Source organism: Monocercomonoides exilis (genome assembly GCF_001643675.1).
Source record: "Monocercomonoides exilis strain PA203 chromosome Unknown scaffold12-1864167, whole genome shotgun sequence".
Classification (NCBI taxonomy): domain Eukaryota; phylum Preaxostyla; order Oxymonadida; family Polymastigidae; genus Monocercomonoides; species Monocercomonoides exilis.
The window spans coordinates 199,909-225,814 of NW_027150557.1; the positions used below are offsets into that span (position 1 = coordinate 199,909).

General features: G+C 38.9%; 3 protein-coding genes across 3 annotated transcripts; 1 reads left to right on the plus strand and 2 right to left on the minus strand.

The window, feature by feature from the left end:
• Positions 1–6,846: 6,846 nt before the first annotated feature.
• On the minus strand, positions 6,847–8,808 carry MONOS_12057 (uncharacterized protein; the record flags this gene model as incomplete). Its single annotated transcript, XM_067864642.1, has 1 exon — positions 6,847–8,808. One exon carries the CDS (start codon positions 8,806–8,808, stop codon positions 6,847–6,849), a length of 1,962 nt encoding a protein of 653 aa, XP_067731061.1.
• A 3,107-nt stretch (positions 8,809–11,915) lies between these two features.
• Positions 11,916–15,506, minus strand: MONOS_12056 (putative solute carrier family 35 member F2). The gene is made up of 3 exons (XM_067864641.1): positions 15,285–15,506; positions 12,427–15,238; positions 11,916–12,339 (listed from the first exon to the last, which is right to left on the minus strand). The coding sequence occupies exons 1-3, from the start codon at positions 15,489–15,491 to the stop codon at positions 11,972–11,974; spliced, it is 3,387 nt and encodes a 1,128-aa protein (XP_067731062.1). The 5' UTR covers positions 15,492–15,506; the 3' UTR covers positions 11,916–11,971.
• Positions 15,507–15,692: 186 nt separating this feature from the next.
• Positions 15,693–25,905, plus strand: MONOS_12055 (uncharacterized protein; the record flags this gene model as incomplete). The annotated part of the gene is made up of 5 exons (XM_067864640.1): positions 15,693–15,701; positions 15,810–15,920; positions 15,976–16,011; positions 16,129–16,189; positions 16,269–25,905. 5 exons carry the CDS (start codon positions 15,693–15,695, stop codon positions 25,709–25,711), a joined length of 9,660 nt encoding a protein of 3,219 aa, XP_067731063.1. The 3' UTR covers positions 25,712–25,905.
• Position 25,906: the final 1 nt, after the last annotated feature.

Below are 25,906 nucleotides of genomic sequence, written 5' to 3' on the forward strand. Positions count from 1 at the left end.
AATATGAATTTCAAATCGCTCAATTTTTTTCCTATAAAGTATATTTTCACAGTTTTATAAACATATTCTTTTTTTAAAAGGTTTAATCCCTTAATAATTCAAATGGAACAGAAACAGTTTTTTTGATGAATAATTTTTTGAGTGTACAATTATCAAAAGACTTCATTTTTAAAAGAATATATTTGATTGCTCTTAAATTTCTTATTCACTCAAGGTTTATTTATATAACATTTATTAATGTGTTACAGAAACGTTTTTAATATTTCATTAGGATTCCATATTCAACTGCAACATTTCGTGAATGAAAAAAAGAAAATATTGAAAAAAAAGCAAATACAAGCCTTATGATTTCAAATTTGGATTGTCTTTTAGAAACATTTTTTCTCATAAACAAAAAGATTTTGAAATTTGAAACTTCATTTTCTGTTTGTCAAAATATGGAAATCCTATTCTTTTGAAATTTTCATTTGATATATTTTTCTGTTGTGTTCAGCTTAAACTTTCAAAAAATAATGAAATATTATATATTATTAATAAGAACAAAATGATAAAGATAAAAATTGATTTATTGAGAAAAGAAATTTGTTTTCAATTTTCTTTTTGCGACAAAAAAATAGTTCTGCTTACACATCAAACAACTCTTTCCCACTCATTTGAAATTAATTGTCAATAAGTTGCATTGGTGGAGTGCCTGACAATCGATACTGATAACTTGTTGAAATAAATTATAATCTCTTAAACATGAGTCGTTCCGCCGGTTTTGATTGATGAATTGTTTGTGAAGAAATCTGATGGAACAGATATCTATTTTACTTCCGTTTTACAAATTGATCCTGTATATCAAAAAAATATTTTATCACTTGCGGCTCAATTGATAAAATATTTGTTTAACAACACCTCCTTTTCGTTATTAGCACTCACTTCAACAGCACAATGCAGTTTATCTGATTCAAAATATGTATCTGTGCAGTCATCTCGTGCAACTTGCATTTATGAAAATTATTGTCAGGAAATCGTTGATAAGATTTTCAATCCAATATTCTGCGCTTGTAATTCGGAAATTTGTTGTTGTTGGCTTCATATGACTTGCTCCAAGAACAGTACTGCTCATTCTTTTCGCTCGGCTCTTGCTCTTTGATAATCCTTTGATAATACAATAACGCATTCGAATAACATCTCCTCCACTTTTTCCAACAGAGAAATTGTTTTATATCCTTCCACAAATGTTCAGTGATGAAGATTCTACAAATGGAGCAAATGAATTCATCAAAAAAGTTAAAAAAAATTCACAAAAACCTACAAAATCGCTAAAGTGTCCAATACACTCTTTTTTCACAAGCTGACATGTATGCAGAATGCATACGGAATAGGCGCAATTTTCGTATTGCTCTTTCATATATATCTTTTGGCATAATATTGGTTTGTTCTTTTCTCAAATCAACAAAATCCTATTCACAACTTGAGGAAATTTGACATTCTGCATCACATGATAAAATTATTTATTAACGTTCTGCTTCGGAGAATTATTGCTGCAATTTATTTCAAGAAATCTAAATAAAAAATTTAAAAAAATTGAATTTTGAATATGATGAACAAAATCAAACTTTACAAATAATTCTCACATAATTAAACAAACTCATTTAAAGGATATGGATGTTCGCAAATGCCAAACATTATGGCATTAATAAGAAAAATTAGTTTTCACATTTCTTATCACTTTTTGTTTAAATTGTGGTATATAAAACCATTAAATATATTTAACATTTTTTTGTTTTTTAAATTTGTTGTCCCTTTCAAAAATAGAAATATCTGCATATTATCGAGAAGAAATCGGTTTGTTTTTATGATGTTTTGCATGCAGTATCCTTTATTTCAAAGTTTCAATTGTGTTTATACAGGATCAACATAGTTTTTGTTTTATTGTTTTTTATAAAGATTATCTGTAATGGTTTTGAACTTTTTCCATATTTTCGAATTTTTATTGAATGATGATTTTGATTCAGTTGTGATCGTATTTTTATATCAACTCAAATAGCCTTGTTTTCACCTCAAAACATAATTTTTAAATAGAAATAATTAAACAAAGAAATGTGATTAATAAACAATATTTAGAGTTTTGTTAAAATATACTAAATATCAAATCCAACTCAAACAGTTTTCATGAAATGTCAATTTGAAAATTAAAAATCAATCGATCGATTTTTCCATTTTAGAACAATTTATTATTTAAATAGTGAAAATCACCTTAATGCACAAAGTTTATTCACAAATAAACGCTGTTTCATATTTCTACAAGTAACAAAGAATTTTTTGAACTTTTGTGCAAAGGTTTTTTCTCTAAAATGGGTTTTTTCCCTAACTATTGATAAAGATAATTCAAGTGAAGAAAATTTTTATTCTTTTATTAAAGAAAATTTTTCTCACAATATTGGTGAACATGTTTTCTGCAAATTTTGATAATGTCAAACCAAAAATAAACTCAAAAATCAACTCGAAACATGACTTTAGTCATTTGTTTCATTTTATAAAAGATGAGTATTTTGTGATAAAAAAACGCTAAACAAGGGAGCCAATACTGCACTCATCATTCTTCAGAAAATTGGTTCAATAAAAAAATAAATTAAATTTTTCGTAGAAAATTTTTTTGAAAAAAAGTGTGCTTTCAATTGAAATGAGAAAAAATGCGTGTGATTATTTTTGAAATCATATCTTTTTTCGGGGTGTTGATTTTTCAAAGATTGAAAGTTTTTCGAAAACAGTTTTTGTTTCAAAAGAAAAGAAGCATGATAATTGTTATTTAAATCAAGAATTTTTTCGAAATATAAGATTAAAAAATATTCAATAAGCTTATTTACTTTTCAATTTTTTCTTATTGATATATAATAAATATATTTGCACCGAAATTGTTGCAAAAAACGATGATTTCAAAAATAATCACCTATATATCAGAATTCTTTTCATATTTTTTAAAATCTGCAATCAAACAAAAGGAAGCACAAAAACATATTGAAAAAGAGGAAAAATCATTAAAATAACAAGCATCGTTGATATTTAAATAACAAAAATGTTGTTTGACTTTTATTGAATTTTGTCAACTTTTTGAAATATATAAGTTTTTCGAATTTTCGATTTCGTTAGAAAGTTTTTTCCTTTGGTTGGAAGTTTTTTGATGTTGAATAATTTTTGGTGTATCCTCTTATAAAAATAAAATAGAACAGTGAGAACTTCTTTTTCTCAAGTTTTTTTCAAACTTTTGTAATAAGCGGACTAAACCTTCTCGTCACGACACTAATGAGGAACTGTTTTTCAAAAGTGACTGACAAATTGAGATCACCTTGTCACATTCTTATTTGTTCAAAAGTTCTTTTTTTCTGCTGCTTAATCCGTTTTCAAAAATAAAATTTTGTAATCATTTTGATAGATATTTTGTAAAATATCGAACAGAAAAATTACCACAAACTTGGACTTCAATTTTCAAAAATGGATTAGTATTTTTATCAAATCAATTTATGATCTAATAGATCGTCACTTTTAATTATCTTTTGTCACTTTCTAAAAATTTGTCACTTTCGTCACTTTCTTCCCTGTCAAGTCACTTATCAATTCTATAATAAAAGAAAATACAGTCTAAACCGGATATAATCACATCGGTTTTTGCACAACTTTTTGTGACTATATCCGATTGTGATTATAAACGATGAAACATTACACAGTAAAAAATAAAAATTAATTATTAATATAATTTATATTGTGTTGATCTTTTGATTTTTGGAAATTCTACACAAATACACTTTTTTCACTTGCAAAATTAATTTTTATCATTAATATTCATAATTTTGACTTATTTGAGCACATTTTTGAAAAAGCGAAAAATTGAAATTATTTATCAAAAAAGCGATATTTCATTAAAAAAAAGCACCCATAATGAAAAAAAATGTGATTATTTATTTTCATCCCTGTGAATATTTGAGATGGAAAATGAAAGAAAAACAAGCAAAAAAAGTCGGTGCATCGAAAAATATGACAATATAAAAATGAGATTATATTCGACGTGATTATATCCGGTTTTGACTGTATAGGTTTTTCTCATTCGAAAAATGGAGATTTATAGAGCGTTGATGATATTATCGTAGAATTTTCAAGTTTGTTAACGCTATGTCTGTCGGAAAAAAAAAATGAAGATAAATAATTTCTGTTCTTTAAAGAAAGAAGAATTAATAAAAAAATTAATTGAAAAAATGAAGATATCCGGAATCATGAAAAAAAAACATCAAATGTGAAGGAATTTGTTGGTGAAAGTTTATAATGGTGTAGTTTGCAAATTAATAGTTGTTGTGCAGCAAAGGAGGAACATATTAATGATGACAATTCGAAATACCTGAGTTCTTGTCAACAAGTGAATAGAGTCCATTTTAATGTTTAAGTATTAAATTATTATGCAATTCGCAGAATATTTTTTGCAGTAATCGAAAACAGTCAAAACCGGATATAATCACATCGTGTTTTGCACGACTTTTTGTAACCAAACCCGATTGTGATAATACACGACTTGACATTTCACAGAAAAATCAGAAAATCAATTTTTGAAATAAATAATAATGAATCAAGTTTTTTTGTTTTTGGAAATTCTTCACAAAAACACATTTTTCAATAGAAATTACAATTTTTTATGTTTTATTATGTTATTCAGACTTTTTTAAACATAATTTTGAAAAAACGGAAAATTGATATTATTTATCAAAAAACCTGTTTTTCATTGAAAAAATCACCTATAATAATTAAAAATGTGATTATCCATTTTCAGCCCTGTGATTATATTCGAAGTGATTATATCCGGCTTTGACTGTATTTAAAATTTTATCGTTAATCATTAAATGGTTGTTCAACTAGCATAGGATCTTGAGGGAGATAAATAGAAGATGATGATTTCAAAACTCCTCAAAATGAAGAAATTTAGTGAAGAAAATATACCTCTGTGACCTGACAAATCACATGAATCCTCGTCTGTTACAAAAAAAAAAAAAAAAAAAAAAAAAAAAAAAAAGTAAAAAAAAAAAAAAAAAGAAAGAAAGAAAAGAAAAGAAAAGAAGAAAAGAAAAGAAAAAAATTTATTTTATAAATTTTTAATTAATATAAAATAAACTATTGCTAAAACTTCTAAAGACTTTTTTCAGCTCTTTGGAAAAGATTTGTTGATAGCAGCTGTAATATCTGTGTGATTCTTTTTGAAAAGTCACAAATGTTTAATTTTCAAATAAATCGAAAAATTCATATTTAACAAATTTTTATAAACATGCACCAAACTATCCAAATATGGAATCCATTACTGGATAATGCAATTTCATGAATTCAAGTACAGTTACGTGAATATTTGGGTAATTGTTTTTGAAATCGTATTTTTTCATACAAAAATTTCTGTGCAAAAATATGTCAAGAATACAAATTAAAAAAAAATTGAAATGTGAAAAGGCCTATTGAATACATTTTAATCTTTGATTCGGAAAAACAATTTGCTTAAAAAAACAATAATCATGCTTTTTCTCTTTTGAATTTAAAATTTTCTTCCAAAAAACTTACAGCCTTTGAAAAATGATCACCCCGAAAAAAGATATGATTTCAAAAATAATTACCCATTTATAAAAATTAGAGTTAAATATGAATTTTTTGATTTATTTGAAAATTAAACATTTGTGACTTTTCAAAAAGAATCACCCATCTGGTTTTTTTTTCATTTTTATCAGTGATGGTCGGTGATGGTCAATGACAAATTGTGACAAAAATATTCCACAACTGATATTCTCTGTGAAAAAAAATTCATGTTGGGAACTTGAACATTTATTTTTTAATTTTTATTTTTTCACAACAAAAAGTATTATTAACAAAGATTTACAAATTCAGTGTTGTTGTAATTAAGAATTAAGAAATCGTAATAAATAACACTTTTTGACAAATCATAAATGGCTGATCCTTTTTGAAATCATACTTTTGTTCGAGTTTTGATCAAAATTTTTTTCTCAATGGGATTTAGAGAAAAATGAACTTCAACAGTGAATGCATACATCTTATGACGAAATTTCAATTAAAATAAAACTTCACAAAACCCCATTGAGACAAATTTTTTGATCAAAACTCGAACGAAAGTGTGATTTCAAAAAGGATCAGCCAAATATCTTGTCAGTCATTTTGTTATTTTTTCAATTTTCTCTTGTCATGTCACAGAGGTATAGATGTGAAGAAGAAATACAGGAATAATCATATGGACTTGAAAGTGATGATAAAAAACTTCAGATAATAAACAATAAAATTTTATTATTTTTATTACTTTTTTTATTTTTCAACCACACACACTTACAATGATAATTAACATGAATAATGATGATAAACATACATATTATGTACAAATAAATTAGAATAAAGAAGTTTTGAAAACTCACTTATTTTACCTTACAACATTCATTTTTTGATCATAATAAAAAAAAGGTAAAGATAAAATCATAATGCAAATCCTTCTTCAAAAATTTCAATTTCATGCCAATTGAAATAATTGTTTTAAAGAAAGACTAACTCATGAAATAACTCTTTGAAATATAAAATTATTAATCAAACAAACAAATCAATAAATAACAAAACACAAAAGTGGAGGAACAATAATGAATGGTTAAGAAAGCAAGTGCAAGTACTCTTTGAAAGATGAAAAGCAGCCCCAAAAAAGAAAAAACTAACTCACATCAAACATTACATAAAAGTATCCAACAAATTACATTCAAAAATTTATCGAAGCGTTAACTCATTTACAGAATAGAAAACTCCATTTGAGAAAATAGTCGTTCTCAATAATGATAACTATTAGGTTTGCATCCATGTTGGTGGTTTGCCGTGAATATTTTCAATCCATAGATCAGCCATTGTACCTCCAAGATTATTGGCTAATGTATTTTCATGTCTCATCCACTCTGGTGGTTCTGTTTTCACATGAAAAATCCATAGCATAGCCATTGTCATTCCCAACAAATCACAAAGTGTGATGTCATGTCTCATCCAGACTGGTGGCTCAGTTTTATTTTCAGTTATCCATCGCATGGCATCTGTTTTTCCTTCTTTATCTCCAAGTGTATTGTCATATTTCATCCATTTTGGTGGCTCTCTTTCTAATTCCTTAATCCACATCCTGGTCAATGTATTTCCTTTTTTATCCGCAAACGAGGCACTGTGCCTCATCCATTCTGGTGGATCTGTCTTTACTTTTTCGATCCAGTGCATCGCAATCGTCTTTCCATCTTTGTCGCAAAGCGTGTTTCTGTGTCTCATCCACTTTGGTGGCTCTTCCTTTTTCTCGATGATATAGCACATGGCTTCTGTTTTTCCATCTTCATCACACAATGAATAGTCATGACTCAACCAACGTGGGGGTTCACCCTCCGCAAACATTTTCCAGTAATCGATCATCATTCTTCCGTCTTTATCAGGAAATGTTGCTTCATGTCTCATCCATTCAGGAGGTTCAGTCTTGACGTTTGCAATCCAAAACATGGCCATTGTGAGGCCATCTTTATCCTGAAGAGTGTTATCATGTCTCATCCATTCAGGAGGGTCTGTCTTGGTATATATTATCCATAGCATAGCCATTGTGCAGCCATTTATGCCTTTTTGTTCATTGGAATGCCTCATCCATTCTGGTGGCTCTGTCTGCACAAATTGTATCCAAGACATAGCCATTGTAGCTCCAAGATTATTCGCTAATGTATTTTCATGTCTCATCCACTCAGGTGGCTCTGTCTGCACAAATAGAATCCAAAGCATAGCCATCGTACAGCCATTTATGTCTTTGCGTTCGTTGGAATGCCTCATCCATTCTGGTGGATCTGTTTTGACAAATTGTATCCAATACATAGCCATTGTACCTCTAACATTATTGACTAATGTATTTTCATGTCTCACCCATTCCGGTGGCTCTGTCTGAACGAATTGAATCCAATACATAGCCATTGTTCTTCCATTTCTGTCTTTGTGTTCGTTGGAATGCCTCATCCATTCTGGTGGATCTGCTTTGACAATTTGTATCCATAGCATAGCCATTGTGCAGCCATTTATGCCTTTTTGTTCATTGGAATGCCTCATCCACTCAGGTGGCTCTATCTGCACAAATTGTATCCAATACATAGCCATCGTACAGCCATTTATGTCTTTTTGTTCATTGGAATGCCTCATCCATTCTGGTGGCTCTGTCTGCACAAATTGTATCCAATACATAGCCATTGTAGCTCCAAGATTATTCGCTAATGTATTTTCATGTCTCATCCACTCAGGTGGCTCTGTCTGCACAAATTGTATCCAATACATGGCCATCGTACAGCCATTTCTGTATTTGTGTTCGTTGGAATTCCTCATCCATTCTGGTGGATCTGTTTTGACAAAGTGAATCCAATATATGTCCATTGTACCTCCAAGATTATTCGCTAATGTATTTTCATGCCTCATCCATTCCGGTGGCTCTGTTTTGAGATTTTGAATCCAATACATGGCCATTGTACCCCCACCATTATTTGTAACTGTATTTTCATGTCTCATCCACTCAGGTGGTTCTGTCTTAATATTTTGAATCCAATGCATAGCCATCGTACAGCCAGCATGATCACGAATTGTAGTGCCGTGCCGAATTTCTAATGGAGGATCTGTCTTTTTCTCAATGATCCATTGCATTGCTTTTGTTTTTCCTTTCTCATCCCTTTTCAAAGGATCAATCTTTTCCAATTGAATATCTGTTTTACATTCTATTGTACCACTCACCACAATTATTTCGTTGCTCATAACGCCGCACAAGTGGAAAAAAAATATCAATTGTTATAAATTGAAGTTTTAGATATATATTATATACTGGATCAAAATGATTTTTTCAAAAAAGTTTAACAAAAATCAGGGATAATTCACATTTGGATAACAAAATTTTCCAAAAATTTTTATAAAGTTAAAAATTGGTCAATCCCACCCATACCACTTTTTCTTCTTCTTCTTCTTCTTTTTTTCTTTATTTTTTTATTTTTCATTCTAAAAATAAAAGATTATATCTCAATACTTCTTTGGAGCATCTGATGCTCGCTTCTTTCCTTTGCATTGCACTCTCAAATATCTTTCAAAACTTCTCAGTAACTCGTCTTTCAACATTTTTCCCCCTTTTCCTCTTCTGCCCAACCGTTTGAATATCCATTCTTTTTAATCTATTTCGGATTGAAGCAATAATTTGTTTTTCTTTGTTGTTACGATTATTACCAAAATAAAATCCAAACTGAAACATTTAAACTCCACTTCTGTGAAACTTAAAGAAATTATCTATCAATCAACCAATTTACTGTAATGGTGACTTTTCGCATGCAATAATCCATCCAAAGCATTTTGACATTGAATAAAGAATACAATAAAAATCAATTTTTCAATGCATCAACTTGTTTTCTTCTTATGAACGATTCTTCTCCACAAATATCATACTGAAAAACAATCACAAAAGAAGAAAAAGAAGATGGATGGATTTGTTACTCATTTGATTTTCATTTATTTGTCTATTTAACATTTGAAGAGGAAAATAGATTCATTGATGCCAAAGAGGAAGACAAAAGAGGAATAAAATAAGAAGATTCAATGAAAGATATATTGAAATAGAGTTGAACTGCTTGTTTGGTCGATGCAGGGAAGCATAACTGTTCGGCAGCTCAACTGAATCAAACAGCTCAAAAAACCGTTTAGAGATCAAAAAGCCAGTTGAAGCAGAAGCAAATTTGGCAAATAAGTCGCAGGAGGGGAAAAGCAACATGAAGAAACAGATATCGATGGGAATGATGAATGTGCACTGGAACAAGGAGAAATCGGGGTGCTGAGATAGTACGAGGAACATGAAGCAAATCAATGTTGAGATCCCTTTTGAGGAGTAGCAGATATGCCATTGACTCTTCCAGATAGGCTATCCAGAAGATATTCCTTTTCAGTTAGATTGCTTTCTCTGGGTATACAGAAAAAAAATAACTCACACAAGGCAATAAACCTTTCTCCTATCTTCGATTAAGAGTTAGTGTCTATAAGCATCCGCGACATAAGAGGATTATGAACATGTCTAAAAGTTCATTTCTGCCTATTTGAAGAAGCGAGTCTACCACTGCCTGGAATATAGAAAGAGTCGAGAAAAGGCTTTTCGCAACTTACAGAAAATTGAGCAAGTTGAGTTGGAAAAGCTCCTCTTTCTCCTCCTCTCCTTTGCTGTCTGTCTAATTCTTTTCAAACGGATGAATGCTATTTGCCCTTCTTGCAGAGCGATTCATCGCTTGTGAATCCACAGTTGCGTATCTATTTGTTTTTCACTTCCACTTTTCCTCCTTTTCCTGAACAACCACCTCCTAAAATTCATGAATCTCTATTTTCTGTTGTTTTCTCTTTCTCATGCTCTCATCGCCTCCACCTTCTTCTCATCTTCGTACTTCCTTAGACGCTTCCCAGAGGTCATAAAACTGTTATTCACAAAGTCGTTGTCAATTTTCGACAGAAAAAATTATTCCGTCAGCAGAAACTGTAACCAGGAGAGATGGATTTCTAAAATGGGACATAATTTTTTGCTTTATATATTTTGCTCCACTCTTTTTTTTCTTCTGTTTTTCTCATTTTTCTCATTTTTCTTCATTATCATTCATGTGAATGTGAGACTGATAATAATACGATAACAGAAAAAGTTTGGAACATATCATTGTAATTTTCATAAATGATAATATTTCGCCCCAAATGTGAAACAAGTGATATCTCCCTTGTGCCTGCCATTGGCGATTGTGAAGAGAAAGTGTGCTTTGAAACTTGAGGAAAAATACACATTCAACGGTGAGATGCTTGGGCAGAAAGAGGAGAAGGAGGAGATACAAGCTGTAAAACAACACACTGCATTCTACCCATTCCAAAAAGGCAAAGGAGCCCATCCACTCTTTCTCCTTTTATTTATCCATCAGGAGCCGTGCGTACAGCCTTTGAACCCTCTTTACTCTTCCTTCGAGATCTGCTGCACCGATATCTAGCCTGACATGACGTTTGCGGATGGTACAAACTCCTCCACTAAGTTAAACGAAACGTTAATGAGCGACTCAAAGGTCGATTCGAGTGGCAGATGGTATTCTTCACAGTAGTGCACCTTGCGTTGCCTACCAATAATGATAATCAGCAGCATGTTCGATGAACTGATCGTGTTCGCTGCGTGCTGCACGTCATATGCTGAGTGGTGTAGATGATACACCTTTCAAAAGACAGCCACTGTGCAGAAGCTGGCGATGAACCTTCTCTCGCTCAAATTTAAATAAGAACAGGTTGAAAGGAGATATGAGGGAGAGTGAAGTGGAAGGCCATTTGCCCTGCTGCCATCTTCCTCGCAGTCACCATGCAGTGAGCATCAATTGTGTTTGATCAGTCAAAGAAGGAGCAGTGGATGAAAGAGGCAACAGATGCTCTGTTACGCCGGGCACATCTATCGGAGATATTGTGTTTCACCGCACAAACAGCCATTCATAACTCCCTGCAGTTTTATTCCTCTTTAAAATGTTCTTCTTCACTCCACCTAACTCTTAACCATCTCCTTTTCATCTTCATTTTCGCAGTCTGACTCTTTCTATTGCTCTTTTTTTTCCTTTCTCTTTAACTTAAGACTCGCTTCATCTTCTTCTTTCTCTTTTCTCCTTATCAAAGCGTTTGAAAAGTGTCATTGAAACTATTATATTATTATGGAATGGTTTTCTTTTTTCATATCATCAAATGCCACACACATTATGATATGAAAACAGAATAAGTTTGGAATAAACCGTGCCTTTTTTTTCCAAAATGAAAAAAATAGCCTAATATGGTCACATTTTTTATAAGATAAATTTCTTGGGAACAAAGAAATGATATTGAGTTATAATACCATTTTTTCTATTTTTTCTTTTAAGTTCAAATGAAAATTAAAATATCATCACTAAAAAGACTCATCATCTGGAGCAGCCAGCTTCAGATCACTGACATAATCATGAGCATTACCAACAGATCCCGTATATCCAAGTCTCATCTGTTTTGCAGTGAAGCTGACAGACTTTGTTTCAATTAGCAGACGATTGAGGCGGTCAAGATGCCTTTGGGTGTAAGGAATCAAAGCCTCAACTGCGTCTTTTGCTTTTGGTGTGCTCAGTATTTGCTCAGGCGTAAATGAAAGGAGAATTGAGTTGAGAAATGCCTGCGAAACAGTTGCAAAGCGAGTATTTGTGTTCCATTCAGATATCCACTGCAAGCATATCCCCAAGCCTCGATCATTTAACTCAGACACCAGCCTCTGAAGCTGTTCCTTTCCTAAAAAAAAAAAATAAAAACAGAAACAAAATTTATAAACAATTTTTTTCTGTAAAAAAAATTTCTAAATAAACAAATAAAACATGCCATTTTCCTTTGAAATAATCGCTTGGACAACAGTATGCATTTTCCCTGGCAATCCTAATTCTATCGCCAGCTTGAAAGCATTGTCCAAGCGACCTTCCATAATCTCATGTGCAAGCAGCTCCTGCTTCTTCTTCTCTTCTTCATCCCTTCGCTTTTCATCTGCATTTTTCTCATCCGTCACATCGATCCACGCCATCAGACTTCCATCTGCTGCTCCACTGACAATGCAATCGCCATTACCCCATATCGACATTGACCACACTCTGTCTCCGTGCCCTTCATTTTCATTCACTTCGTTGTTATCTGCTGCTTCTTCTTCTGCTGTTGACGAGCTTGCAGATGAAGAGGATGAATTGCTCTGCTCCAATCCGTCTTGCTCTGATTGCTCAGATTTATCCTCATCCATTTCGAATGCTTGACTTTTTAGTTTTGAAAGGGCATTCAAAACGGACATTCGCTTTTTGCCTGTAAAATCCTTTTTATTATCCAGCACTTTCAGACACTCGCCAGTCACAAGTGACCACAGCCTGACTGATCCGTCAGCACCGCTCGAAGCAATCTGCACTGAATGTGTCACTGCAGGCGCAGATGCAACAGTAGCCGCTTCGATTTGTGTTGCATCTTCTTCATCTTTGATCGATTTGCCTTCATCGCCTGTGCTTTTCAGAGCTATTGGTGCGATGGAGGGAGTCGGATGAAAGAACTCCACATGAAGTGCAGCACCAACATGGCCTTCAAACACACGAAGGCAGCTTCCGTTGTGGACATCCCAGATGCGAATCGTAGAGTCACCTGACGACGACGCCACAATCGCATCGGTTGGCGAGAAAGTGACACAGAACACACCTCGTCGGTGTCCGATCAGTGTGATATGAGGCGAAATGAAACGCTGAATTGAAGACGAAGACGACGAAGAAGAAAGAAGAGATGAAGATAATGCTGATGAAACTCCTCCCATCCCAAAAAGCATGATCGATGCAGCGTTTGATGCATCGTCTGAACGTGCCATCGAAGTCTTATCAAAAGCTGATTCAGATTCGCTCTTCTTCTTTTCTCTTAAAATTGCAGCCATTTTCTGGTCTGAGCAGTTCTTCCACAGTTTCAGCGTTTTGTCTTCAGAGCCGGTTGCAATCATGGAGTTATTCGGCGACACAGCAAGTGAAGTGACTTCTTGTGAGTGTGCAAGGACAGATTGTTGGCACTCCATTGCAATTGGAAGAGCAAGCGGCTCTTCTTCCTTCTGGTCAGAGCGAGACTTCTTCTTTGACATTTTCGTTCCATTTTCTTTCTTCAGGAACGTTTCAAGATACAATTCAAAAGATTTACTCAGATTCCATCTCTTCATTGTTTTGTCTTCGCTAACACTTACAATGAATCCGGGAATCTTCAATGTGAAGTGAGATTTCTCCAGCTCTTCAGATGGTTGTGAAGCAAGTGAGGAATTCACATCTTCTTCCATTTTCCCCCTTTCCAAAGCATCATACACTTTTTCGCACTTTGCTCGATTGTATGTCATTTTGGTGTATTTCTGGGCAAAAGAGCAAGCAGTGACAGAGGCCGAATGCCCTCTTCCAACAGCAATGCAAATCCATTCGTCTTTCTTGTCTGTATGCTCAATTGCTTCGACAGTCTGACTTTGCAGCTCATTCATTCCACAGCTCATCCTGAGCATGTCCGCGTTCAGCCACACGCGCACAGTCCTGTCCTTTGAGGCAGAAGCAACAAGCATCCCATTGCAGGCGACATCCACTCCCATGATCACTCCTTCGTGTCCGATCAATGGCACAAACGTTAACGTCGGAAGATGAAGGAGCCTAATTTCATTCACATTTGAAGCAAGTGCTACAGTCGATGGGCGCTTCTCTCCGTATTTTGGTGGGAGCCATTTCATGTCTATCAGTTCGCCCAAGTTTGCTGATCGATAAGAAGACGTCTCGAGCGAGGGAAGTGAGACAGTAAAGATTGTTTGCTCTGTTGTCACAACAACAGCTGAAGGTGATTGCTTAGCTTTGGCATGTGAAGTGGGAATTACGCTTAAAAGTGATGTTGGAAGAAATGGACTCATCGGTTCCAACGTCTGCGGAGCTAAAATGTGAAGACCCGCATCGCGCGTTCCACAAAGAATAAAAGATGAATTTGATGACGATGAAGATGGTGAAATGGAAGAAGCGAATTGAGCAAAAAAATGAATTGTCTCAATTTCATGCAAAAAGGGTTTAACTTTTAGCAGTTTTCCAGTCGTTAAAGACCAAACGCACAACGTTCCATCACGGCTTCCCGAAAGAAGTCTCATATTCTCAAATATTGTATTACTTTCTCCCTTTTTCTTTTTATTTGATTCCACATTTGGAACAACGTCAATAAATTCACATGCAGTAGCAGGTGAAGTATGACCTTCAAACCTGAACAAAGTTTTATTTTCTTGCATTCCATGCACACATACAGTTCGATCCAAAGACGCAGAACATAGGTAGTACAATGATGGGTTAGGACAAAAAGACACAAAATTAACAACATCAGAATGCGTTCTGAAGCTGTGGGTGCATACAGATCTGCATATCTCCCACACTCTGATAGAACAGTCTGCAGAGGCTGTTGCCATAAAAACAGAAGTTGGATGGAACGCCACTTTCATCACTAATTGGTTATGGGGTTTCCAAACTTTAATACATTCTCCTGTTTTCACATCGAAAATTCTGCAATTTGTATCCACTGAACAAGCAACCAAAATTGTTCGACCGGTTGCTCGAGGAAAACCTTTTGAATCTCTTTCAACTTCATGAGTGGCAGCTATCGTTGTAATTAATGAATTCTTCGAAATACTTTTATTTAATGAAATTAAAAATATATGTTCAAACTGTTTCAACAGATCTATATTTCTTTCCACTTTCCAAATCAAGAAAATACACTTTTGTTTCATGTGCAAGAAATAGCGTCTGATCACAAAGGCAAACAGGGCCATTATCATAATAAGGCGCTTCATTCAATATGCAGTTATAGTACATTCGCAGCCGACGGTCTGTATTTGGGGCAGATGCATCAATATTTGAAGAATCTTGCTCCATCTGAAATAACCTTAAATTGTGGTTAGATCAATTTAATTTCGAAAACCTATTCATTTGTTTTTATGATAAAAGATTAATTTTTGAATAAGTCACAAGATTGTTTTAAATAATAAAAATATTTGTATTTTTTTTTTTAAATAACGCAAAATCAACTATTTTAAGCCAAAAAATGTTCTCCTCGTCAATATTACTAAAACTCTAATGAAACTAGTAAATAAAATGTGATTTTATTGTTACGAACTGAGTTAAAAAGAATGTTGGACCATTATAATGTTCTCGAATTTTTTATTCATTGTTTATTGACCCTTGAACAGTTAGGCAATGACTGAACTGGATGATTTTTTATTTCCCAACGAAGTGGACACGTTTTTGCCAAAAATAGAAAGGCAGCAGGATATAGTGAACGAAGCTTACACTTCATTTACTTCTGTATGCATGAACACTTTTTTACACATGCTTCATTTATTGTATTTTGTTATTTCAGCTTGAAAATGCACTATTATCAGCATCAGAGAACGAGGTTTACAATTTCTTTTCTTTTTATTTTTTATAAATTTTTGTTTAAAATTGTCAATAATTTTCTTTAAATACGGTAAATTGGTTTTCATTGCGAAATTTTCATATGTCAAAATAACAGAACATCCATAACAATCCAAATGAAATTTCAGGGCTCCTGCAATTATCGGAAAAAATTCGAAGTTTTGAAATTTCTCTTTTAATTTTTAGAAGTTTTTTTATGGAAAAATTTTTTTTTTACAAATTAAATGAAAATTTTAGCCATTTTGCCTAAATTAGTTAGTGCAGCAAACAGAAATGAAGAAGACCAACAACACGCACATTTTCAAACTGCAACTTTTACAGATTCAGCATATCCGTATCTGCAAGATTCAAGCGATTCTCCACCTCTTCTTGGATTATTTCCATCCACGACTCCACATTCATATGATTATTCAGGTCATTATAGCAGTGGATTATCTTCGTTGGGATCTTCTATTACTCCATCTTTATTTCGAGACGAAGAAACATTTGGATATAGCACGAATAGTCTAACCCCAGAAATGAATCGGACTTTTGATTCGGATTCACTCCATCAATTGGATGAAACAAGCACGTTGAGCACTTCTGCATACAGCCCGTCTGGGATCCCAATCCTTTCGCAGAATTCTCCATCTCACCTCACACCATCATATCGCTATTCATCATTTCAGCATTCATACAACGAATTGCTATCGCCGTCTGTTTCGCTCTCATCGTCTCTGACAATCACACCGCCTCATTCGCCTCTTGCATCTTCGCTGGCTCCTCTGCTCGATGGAGCAATGAGCCAAGTGCTGCCTCGCCCGCCCTCTGCCTCATCTTCCTTCACTTCAGTCACTCAAACCCCGTCTCTTTCTCCTTCTGCCTCTCAGACGCCTTCTCCTTCCCCGACACCTTCACTTTCTCTTTCGCCTTCTTCATTTCACTCGTCAGCGAGTCGCCCGTCAAACATTTCCCGTTCGGCATCTCGCTCTTCTATCTCTTCAGACAGCTCGTCTTGTTCAACTTGCACATCTTCTTCCTCTTCTTCCTCCTACTCTTCCTCTTTTTCCTCTTTGTCTTCTTCTTCCAATTCACACTTCAGCCGCTCATCTTATTCATCTCGTTCGCATTCATATTCCTCCTCTTCGTCTTATTCTCCTTCTTCACATTCACATTCTCCTTCTTCAGATCGGTGCGACCTTTCATCATCATCATCCTCCTCCTCCTCCTCCTCTTCTTCTTCTTCTTATTCATCGTCATTATCATCATTATCCTCCTTTTCCTCTTCATTATCTTCCTCTTCTCTTCCTTCTCCTTCTCCTTCTCCTTTGTCCAACACTGTGTCCTCTGTCATGCACCACCTGAATTCCCTGTCAAAGTCCCCCTCTCGCCAAAGAAAGCGTCGCAGCCGTCTTCATTCACACAGACACAAACACATTCATCATCTTCATAATAATAATCATCTTCATAATCATCATCATCATAGCCATAGCCCCTGTTTAGTCTCTCCCTCCTCCTCTCCTCCTCTTCCTTCTCTTTCTCCTCCTCCTCTTCCTCCTCCTCTCAGAGCGGGCGGGCCGTTCAAACGAACCAAAAACGACCGGCGGAGCATCCACGCCAGCGACAACGAGAGAGACGAAAAATGGCTGGCAGCAAGAGACTCTCCCCTCTTTTCTGACTCGCTTTCAGACCAAAACGAGCAGGCTGTGTCATCTCCACACTCAGACAGACACAGAACGAATGGGAAGACTGTGCCCACCTCATCCACGTCAGTATTCACCAGCAATTCACCTTTCACTACACCCTCTCGAAAAACATCATCATCTTCATCATCATCATCATATTCTTCTTCTTCTTCTTCTTCTTCATCATCTTTCACTTCATCTGCCACTTCTCCTTCATTCGACCGATCTTCACCATCACCCTTCGGTTTCTCTCCTTCCTCCCCCAAAAGAGCCCTCGATGATTCTTTAACAGAAAATCAGCCTTTTCCTTCTTCTTCTTCTTCTTCTTCTTCTTCTTCTTCGGCTGGTCTGCGCACACGAAACAGACCCCGCAACCGCTCGCGCTACAAACACGATTCGCGGTGGAGCGATATGGATGCCTCAACCACACCGCCCAACACATCCGAAGAGGAAGAAGAGGAAGAAGAGGACGAAGATGAAGACGACGAATGTGCTCAGAAGAACGACCGTTCATTCAGAGGGAGTGTCCACATGAGGCAGAAGAGCAAGCGCCACTCTGCACAGCCTGCCGACGAGACAGCTGCCAACACACAGTCTTACACACACAACACACCTGCTACAGCTGGCAGTCACACACAACATCAACAGCATCAACAGCATCAGAATCAGCATCAGAACCAGATCCAGAACCAGAACCAACAAGGAATGCACTTCACACCAGAATTCATCGCGTTTCTGAAGCAGCTCGGAACGAACGGCCACATCACGCCTGTCAAGCTGGCTGCGTCAGGGATCATGTCCCGCCACATCAGCTGCTTCGGGGACACCTTCGAAGTGCTCAAGGGAATTCAAGTGGCCATGCCGTTCTCTCTCTCTGTGCTTGCTTCTGCCCACTTCCCTTCTGTCCGCACGCTCGCCGTCCCGCGCCCCATCATGGCAGCATTCATCGACCTCCTCCCGACCTCCTTCCTCAGCGGCTTCTCGGCCTCGTCTCCAGTCATCTTCTCTTCCATCCCGCTTTCCTACTTCATTCAGCACTTTCCTTTCGCCTTGCTCAGCCGGAAGGAGCACAGCAAAGCACCCAGAAGCGACTTCAAGAAAAGAGGGCAGAGGAGAAGGAGAGGGGTTACGGCCAATGGCAACGGCGCATTTCGAGAGAGAGGCACACGAAGCGGAGGCAGAAGACACACAGCACACGACAGATCAACCAGCCCTGATGGAACGAATGAGAACGACGATGCTGCCAATGCTACTGCTACTGCCACTGTCAATAACAATAATAATAACACAACTACAACTACAGCCACAGCTACAGGAGTTGCTTCCTCTTCTTCTTCTTCCTCTTCCTCTGCCTTTTCATCTGCTTCTGTATCAGCAACGCAGGCGAACGGCGAGCTTGTGATGAATAGCGAGGCAGAGGAAGTGCTGGAGCGGTGGGTGATGGAGGAGAAGCTGCGGCAGTTCCGGTCGGCGCTGCTGTTTGCGCACCCTTCGCCTTTTGTCATCACCGCCGTCTCGCCCCGCTCAGATGCAGCGCCTGTGACATGCAGAGAGATCGGGCCAGAGACGCCCATCACACGCGGCTGGCGCTGCTTCTTCACAGACGTCGAAAGATGCAGAGTGCGTGTGAAGAAGCAGTTTCTCGAGTGTAAAGCACCACAGAGGGTGGGAAGGACAGGAGTGAAGGAGGAGAAAGAGGAGAAAGAGGAAGCGCTGCTTGCAAAGGAGAAGGGGGCAGCAGAAGAAGGAGGCAGAAAAGGGAATGGCGAAGCAGATGAGAACCAGGCGAGGCTGATGCAGATGAAGAGCATCATTCAGAGGAGGTGGAAGAAAGGTGTGGTGTATCGGGAAGAGGAGCTGAGCATGTTGGATTGTTTGGGAGTTGAAAGAGACGACTGTGAGGAAGAAGTAGAGGCAGTTGTGCAGAACTTGGAGCAGCAGCTGGGTGTTGGAGAACAACAACAGCAGCAGCAACAACAACAACAACAGAATGCGATATCTCCACTCGGAATGGGATGTATTGGAGAGCAGACATCGATGGCAAATGGTGCAGAAGTTGTGATGGATGATAGCAATGGAATGATCAAAGAGGAAGGCAATGCTGCATTTGCTGGCTCTGAGCAGGAGAAAAGCATCACCCCAGAAATGAAATCAGAAGAAAACAGCATATTTTTAAAGCAAAAAGAAGCAGAAGCAGAAGAAGCAGAAGAAGAAGAGAAAGATCTTGTCACATCGACAGCCCCAGTGACACCATCGCTGACTGAAACTCCTCCGTCTGCATCGAAGTCAGCGTTGCCTGGTGCATTTGGGAGAGGGCGGATCATCCGGCCGTATTCGTCTCTGCTGACAGAGGCGCAGCTGAAGCAGCTGTGGCAGCTTTCGCTGGATGAGCCGGTGGATGTGGAAGAAGATGGATCGTTTGCCATCCTGGTGGAGCGGACGTATCTGGTGATGATATCAACAGCGGTGAAGACGAAGAAGAAGAAGGAGAAGGAGAAGAAGGGCAAACAGACTGCCATCGCTTCGCTTTATCCGAACTTGCCTCATCTTCAGTCTGTCGCTGCTCTGTCACCTGGAAGCGTCGGCTCTGTGTTTTCTTTGAATCTCCACTCGCCTATTCAACCTGCTGCTAGTTCTTCTTCTCTTTCATCATCATCTTCTTCTTTCTCTCTTTCTTCTTCTTCTTCTTCTTCTTCTTCTTCTTCTTCTTCTTCAGATGCTTCTGATAAATTGTCATCACTTTCATCTTCTTCGGCATTTGCTGACTTGCAAAAAGAACAGTCAGAACAATCAAACAGTCCATCGCCAAATGCATCTTCACCAGACGAGCTGACACCAGCATCAACATCTCCAGCATCTGCTTCTCTTTCTCCTCTTCCTTCCTCTTCTGCTCCTGAAGCTTCTATCCCTTCTTCTTCGTCATCATCATCATCTTCTTCTTCCTCTGGTATTTCTGACAACAATGCTGACACATCCACATCTCCAGACACCGTCTCTTCCAATTCTGATCAAAATCCCCTTTCCTCTCTCATCAGCTCTTCCTCCTCTTCCTCTTCCTCTTCTTCCTCTTCTTCCTCTTCCTCTTCCACCAAACTCTCTCATCTTTCTCCTTCTCTTTCCCGCCCTTCTGTCCTGCCGCGTGGTCCAGCTGCCCAGATGATCGGAGGAATTGTGCAGACAGGCAATCTTCTAATGCCCCTGCTGGCAAACGCATCTTTGGCACATCAGACTCACCGTCTGGTCGTCAGCACCTCTCAACAGTCATCACACTTATTGTCTGTCATTGCATCTTCCTCCGCTTCTGCTGCTGCTGCTGCTGCCTCTGCCTCTGCCTCTGCTTCTTCTTCTGCTTCTTCTCCATCCTCTTCCTCCTCTCCTTCCTCCTCCTTATCTCCCTCTGCCCTCCAGCCTCAGCCTCACCTTCCTTTCACCAATCCTCTTCTGGCTGCGTCAAAACGGGGCAGGTTTTTGCTCGGCACCGACAGCAGAGAGAAAGACAGCGACGACACAAACACCCAGCGCGAGGTGGCGTTTGGGGAAGAAGGCGAAATGGAGTTGGAAGGCGAAGAAGGAGACGGCGACAGCGAAGATCCAGCGGGGCAGGGCTCGACAGGGCGGGTGACGCTGTTCAAGATCACAATCGGGGCGATTGAGCATTTCACGTCGATGCTCCTGGGCGAGTTCATGACGTGGCTGGAGACGGAGTCGCCGTATGCTGAGCAGCTGAAGAAGCAAAAGATGAGCAGAATTAGCAGCTTCAACAGAGATCTGGCTGAAAGGGACTTGTTGAATGAACCGCTGGACAGCAAGCAGCAAGGATTGTTCCCTTCTTCTCAAATGAGCTCTGCTCGGGTCAAATCAAAGAGCCCTGAATCAACTACTTCTTCTCCATCTCCTTTCTCTCTAACATCCTCCTCTTCCTCCTCTTCCTCATCCAATTCAAGCACAGCATCAACACCAAAGCTGTCTGACCCCCCCTCCGCCTCCTCTTCCTCATCTGACAGCAACAAGTCATCTGAGCAGTCATGTGTGATGCTTCCATCAAATGTTCCACTCTCATTCCAAACGCCGCTCATGTTCCATCGCATCAAAAATCCATCTCCCAGGCACATGCTGCACATCCACCGCATCCTGGCTGATGAGCGGGTGGTGGGGCTGATGCACGCGATGCTCAGAAAAGTGGAGGTGGCGAAGGGGAAGGAGATTCTGACCTCAGAGCAGCTGGTGGAGGAGGCGAAGCTAGCGGCGAAGGAGGCAGAACAAGGGAAAGGTGCAAATGACAATGGAAATGAAAAAGAAAACCAAAATGAAAATGAGAAAGAGAAAGAGAAAGAGAACGATAACGAAAATGAAGCACATGAGAAAGACAACAAGAATAATATGGAGGATGCATTGAACGAGAAAGGAGAAGACGACGAGACAGAAATTGACAAAGAGAAAGAGGAAAGCGAAGAAAGTGCTGGTGATACAAAGGGAGACAAAAGCTACACAAGCAACACTGTCAAGGCGAATGGGCTATCGAAGCGAGGTGGAAGCGGAGGAAGCAACAAGAAAGACAACAAAAGAGGCGAAGGGAGCAATCGAAGGCAGTATGGAAAGAGGAAGAAGAACGACTGGGCGACGCTGAAGCCGAAAGTGCGGGCGTTCTTCACCGTGCCGACGTTTGGCCATGGAAAGAAGGAAAACACGAAGAAAGGCGAAAGCGGAGACAAAAAGGCGCTGAACGAGAATGGCACGTACAATGGCGCTAATCAGATGTCTTTATCTGAGTATGGAATGAGCTATTCAGACATGAAAGAGAGAGAAGGAGCAGCATGTGCCTCAGCAGAAGAGGAGTGGAAGACAAAAGACGAGAAAGAAAACGCCAACAGAGCCAGCCACCAGACGATGTTTCCAGCGCATTCGTATCTCTCTGCAGGAGGGCTCAGCTTCCACGGCATCAGCCGCTCAGCACTTTCGAAGATTGTCTCAGGAAACAGCCAGCAATTCAATGCAAACAGCTCATTCGGCACACACCACCCGCTTTCCACAGCCATCTCCTCTGCAGGTGCTGCCTCGTCTGCCTATCTCAGCACGCCTCTGCTGCAAAAGCAGCTCCTTTCCTTCCAACAGAACCCAACGCCACTCACTGCCAGCTCTTCAGCACTGAACAGCCTCCACTTTGGCGCACTCAACGGAATACAGAACATACAGAACATTCAGAATATGCAAAGCATGCAAGGTATTCAGAACATGCAGATGATGTCTGGTGCTTCCAATATGAACCCAGCGCTTTCTGCACAGCAGGCACAATATTCTCTCCAGCTTCCCCTGAGCAGCCAGAACACGCATTGCTATCACACAGCCAGTGGAATGCAGGCAGTTGGGCCGAAGTACGACCACCGCAGCACTCAGCTGACGCCGCTGGGCACGTTGACTGCACAAGGCCTGTCTGCCCTGTTCAGCCGCAGTGGAGGAGGGTATTCACACGGCGGAGGGGCTGGGCAGCACGGGAGGATGGTTGTGCAGCAGACGATGAACTATCAACAACAGCAGCAGCAGAAATCAGAACAGAATGGTATTGACAGCTCAAAAGCGCCTTCTTCTTCTCCTCCTCCTTCTCAATCGCAACAAGGTGCTCAGTCTAACTCAATGAAGCAGAACTCAATGCAGAATACAGGCAACTCAACAAGCTCAGACGTCTCTTCTACCTCTAAGAATGCAACACGGAAAAGCAATTCTCTTTCTCCAAGTTCCTCTTCAACTCCCACAAATGCAACAGCATCGTCATCATCATCTTCTTCTTCTTCAGGCAATCACCACAGCCGCTCTGAGAGCTATGCGTCGAATCAGCCTCTTCAGGACATCCTGACATCATTCACACAGAGTACAATGCATGGAATGCAACAGCGGATGCCCATTCAACAACAACAGCAACAGCAGCAGCAACAGAATAGCCAACAAGTCAATCAACAAGCCAGCCAGCAGTCCAACCAGCAATCTTCCCGGTCGTCGCACTCATCTCCGAATGTGTCTTCCTCTTCCTCTTCTTCTTCTTCTCCTCCTTCTCCTTTCAGCCCAAGCAGCTTCATCCTCCACAACATCCTTTCTCCACAAGGCGCAGTCACACACCCTTCTCCTCTGACACAGACACTCGCCAGAATAAACTCTGTCCAGCCACAAATTGTTCAGAAGCCTTCCTCTTCATCATCATCATCATCTTCTTCTTCTTCTTCTCCTTCTTCTTCTTCTTCTCACTTCCACATACCCTTTTCGCATCAATCATCACAGTTTCAGTCAGCAATGCTCTCTCAACAAGCTCATCAGGCTCAGCAGCAGCTGCAGAAAACAGCCTCTTTGAAGCAGTTTCAGTTCCAGACGCCTTCTTCACTGACTGGAAATCTGCCACAGATGACAGTCAAAAGTTCACAGTTCCCTTCTCAGTTTGGATCATCATCACCTTCTTCTTCTACTACCTCTTCTCCATCATCTACTTTTTTATCTTCCTCTTCCTCCTCCTCTTCTTCTTCTTCCTTCTCTCCATCCTCATCTTCGTCCACTCCTTCATTATCATCTTCAACAGCTGCTGCTTATTCAAACCAGAATGCAAAACAACCTCTGCCACAACTTGAATCTCATCATTCAACAAATGCTTCATCTTCTGCCTCTTCTGCCACTCCCCCATCTGCTTTGTCTCCTTCTCTTTCTTTTTCATCACCTTCATCTTCTTCTCTTTCTTCTTCTTCTTCCTCTTCCTCTTCCTCTTCCTCTTCCTCTTCCTCTTCCTCTTCTACGTCAACTTCTGGTCCTTTTTATTCTTCCTCTTCTTCCTCCTCTTATTCTTCCCAATTTCGTCCTTTCAAACAAAACAGTTCAACTTTCTCTCCTCTTCCATCTTCTTCTTCTTCCTCCTCCTCTTCCTCAACAAGCATTTCTTCTTCTTCTTCTTCTTCTCAGTTCTCTTCCTTCTCCTCTCAGCTGCCTAAAACTGCATTTTTAGGAAATGCCACTCTGCCATTTGCCTTTTTCACTCCAATCATTTCGAGTCAAATGACTCCTTCGTCTGTCATGTCAATGTGCTCATCTTCTGTCCCTTCTCCTTCTCTCGCTTTCTCTTCCTCCTCTTATTCTACCTCCTCCTCCTCTTCTTCCTCCTCTCTTTCTCCCTCTTCTTCTTCTTCTTCTTTCCCTTCTTCTCTTTCTCCCTCTTCCTCCTCTTCTTCTCTTCTCCCTCCTTCTCCCCCTCGTGCCCCTCTCCTTCCTCTTTCTCTGCCAAATGGCCCATTCCCAAAAGCTGCCCAGTTTTCTGCCCAGTTTGAGCCTTCTTCTTTGATCAACTTCTCCACCCCGTCTGTCGCCAAGTTCTACGCCCCCACCACTATCATATCCACTGCTCAATCATCATCATCATCTTCTTCTTCTTCTTCTTCTTCTTCTTCTTCTTCTTCCTCTTCCTCTTCTTCTTCCTCTCCTTCATCACCTTCGTCTTCTTCATCATCTTCCTCTTCTCCTTCCTCTTTATCTTCCTCCTCCTCCTCCTCATCTTCTTCTTCTTCCTCTTCTTCTAGTAATATTAGCACACTCACTCCAAAACCATCGGAATCTCAGCCAATAAGTGTTTTTTCTCCACCTCGTCTGCTTCTGTCCTTATCTTCTTCTTCCTCCTCCTCTCCTTCTTCTTCCTCTTCCTCTTCTTTCGCGCCTCCTTCTCTTTCTCTTCCTCCCCCAAAAAGCGAAATCTCCTTCTCCCCCAGCCCAGCCACACACTCTGCCCAGTTTTCCCTCGGAACGCCTTCGACCACTCTGCCTGCCTCGTCTGCCTCGTCTGCCCCTTCCTCTCTGCCTCCCCCTGCCTTCTCCTCTGCTTCTTATGCCCCTCAAATCTCTCAGCTCCTCCCCAATTCCCAGCAGCCCCCTCTCAACTCTGCCTCAATGCGTGAGTACCCTGACCCTTTTGCCGCATCGCTCCTGCTGCGGAAACCGTCCGCCCAGACTAAAAACTCTCCTGCAAAGGCAGAGCAAAATGCTGCTCATTAAATGTGCAGAAAATTAATTGAAAGTCACTAGCGTTTTGTAATTTATTTTTTTACGATGTTGTTATGTCAAAGTTTTTATTGAAGTATTTAATTTATTAATAATAACGAGTTTTTTCAGACAAAATCCTGTTTTACGGAATGTTCGGGATTATTTTATTTATTAAGAAAAAAACTTAAAAAATATGTATGCAAAAAT

What these genes read in the sequence shown, in the direction of transcription:
- MONOS_12056 (XM_067864641.1), bottom strand. Translation starts at nt 15,491, where the DNA reads ATGGAGCAAGATTCTTCAAATATTGATGCATCTGCCCCAAATACAGAC. An exon ending in AATATAGATCTGTTGAAACA is followed by an intron (nt 15,239 to 15,284) that starts GTTTGAACATAT and finishes AGTATTTCGAAG; the next exon opens with AATTCATTAATTACAACGAT. An exon ending in GATTATTTCAAAGGAAAATG is followed by an intron (nt 12,340 to 12,426) that starts GCATGTTTTATT and finishes TTTTTTTTTTAG; the next exon opens with GAAAGGAACAGCTTCAGAGG.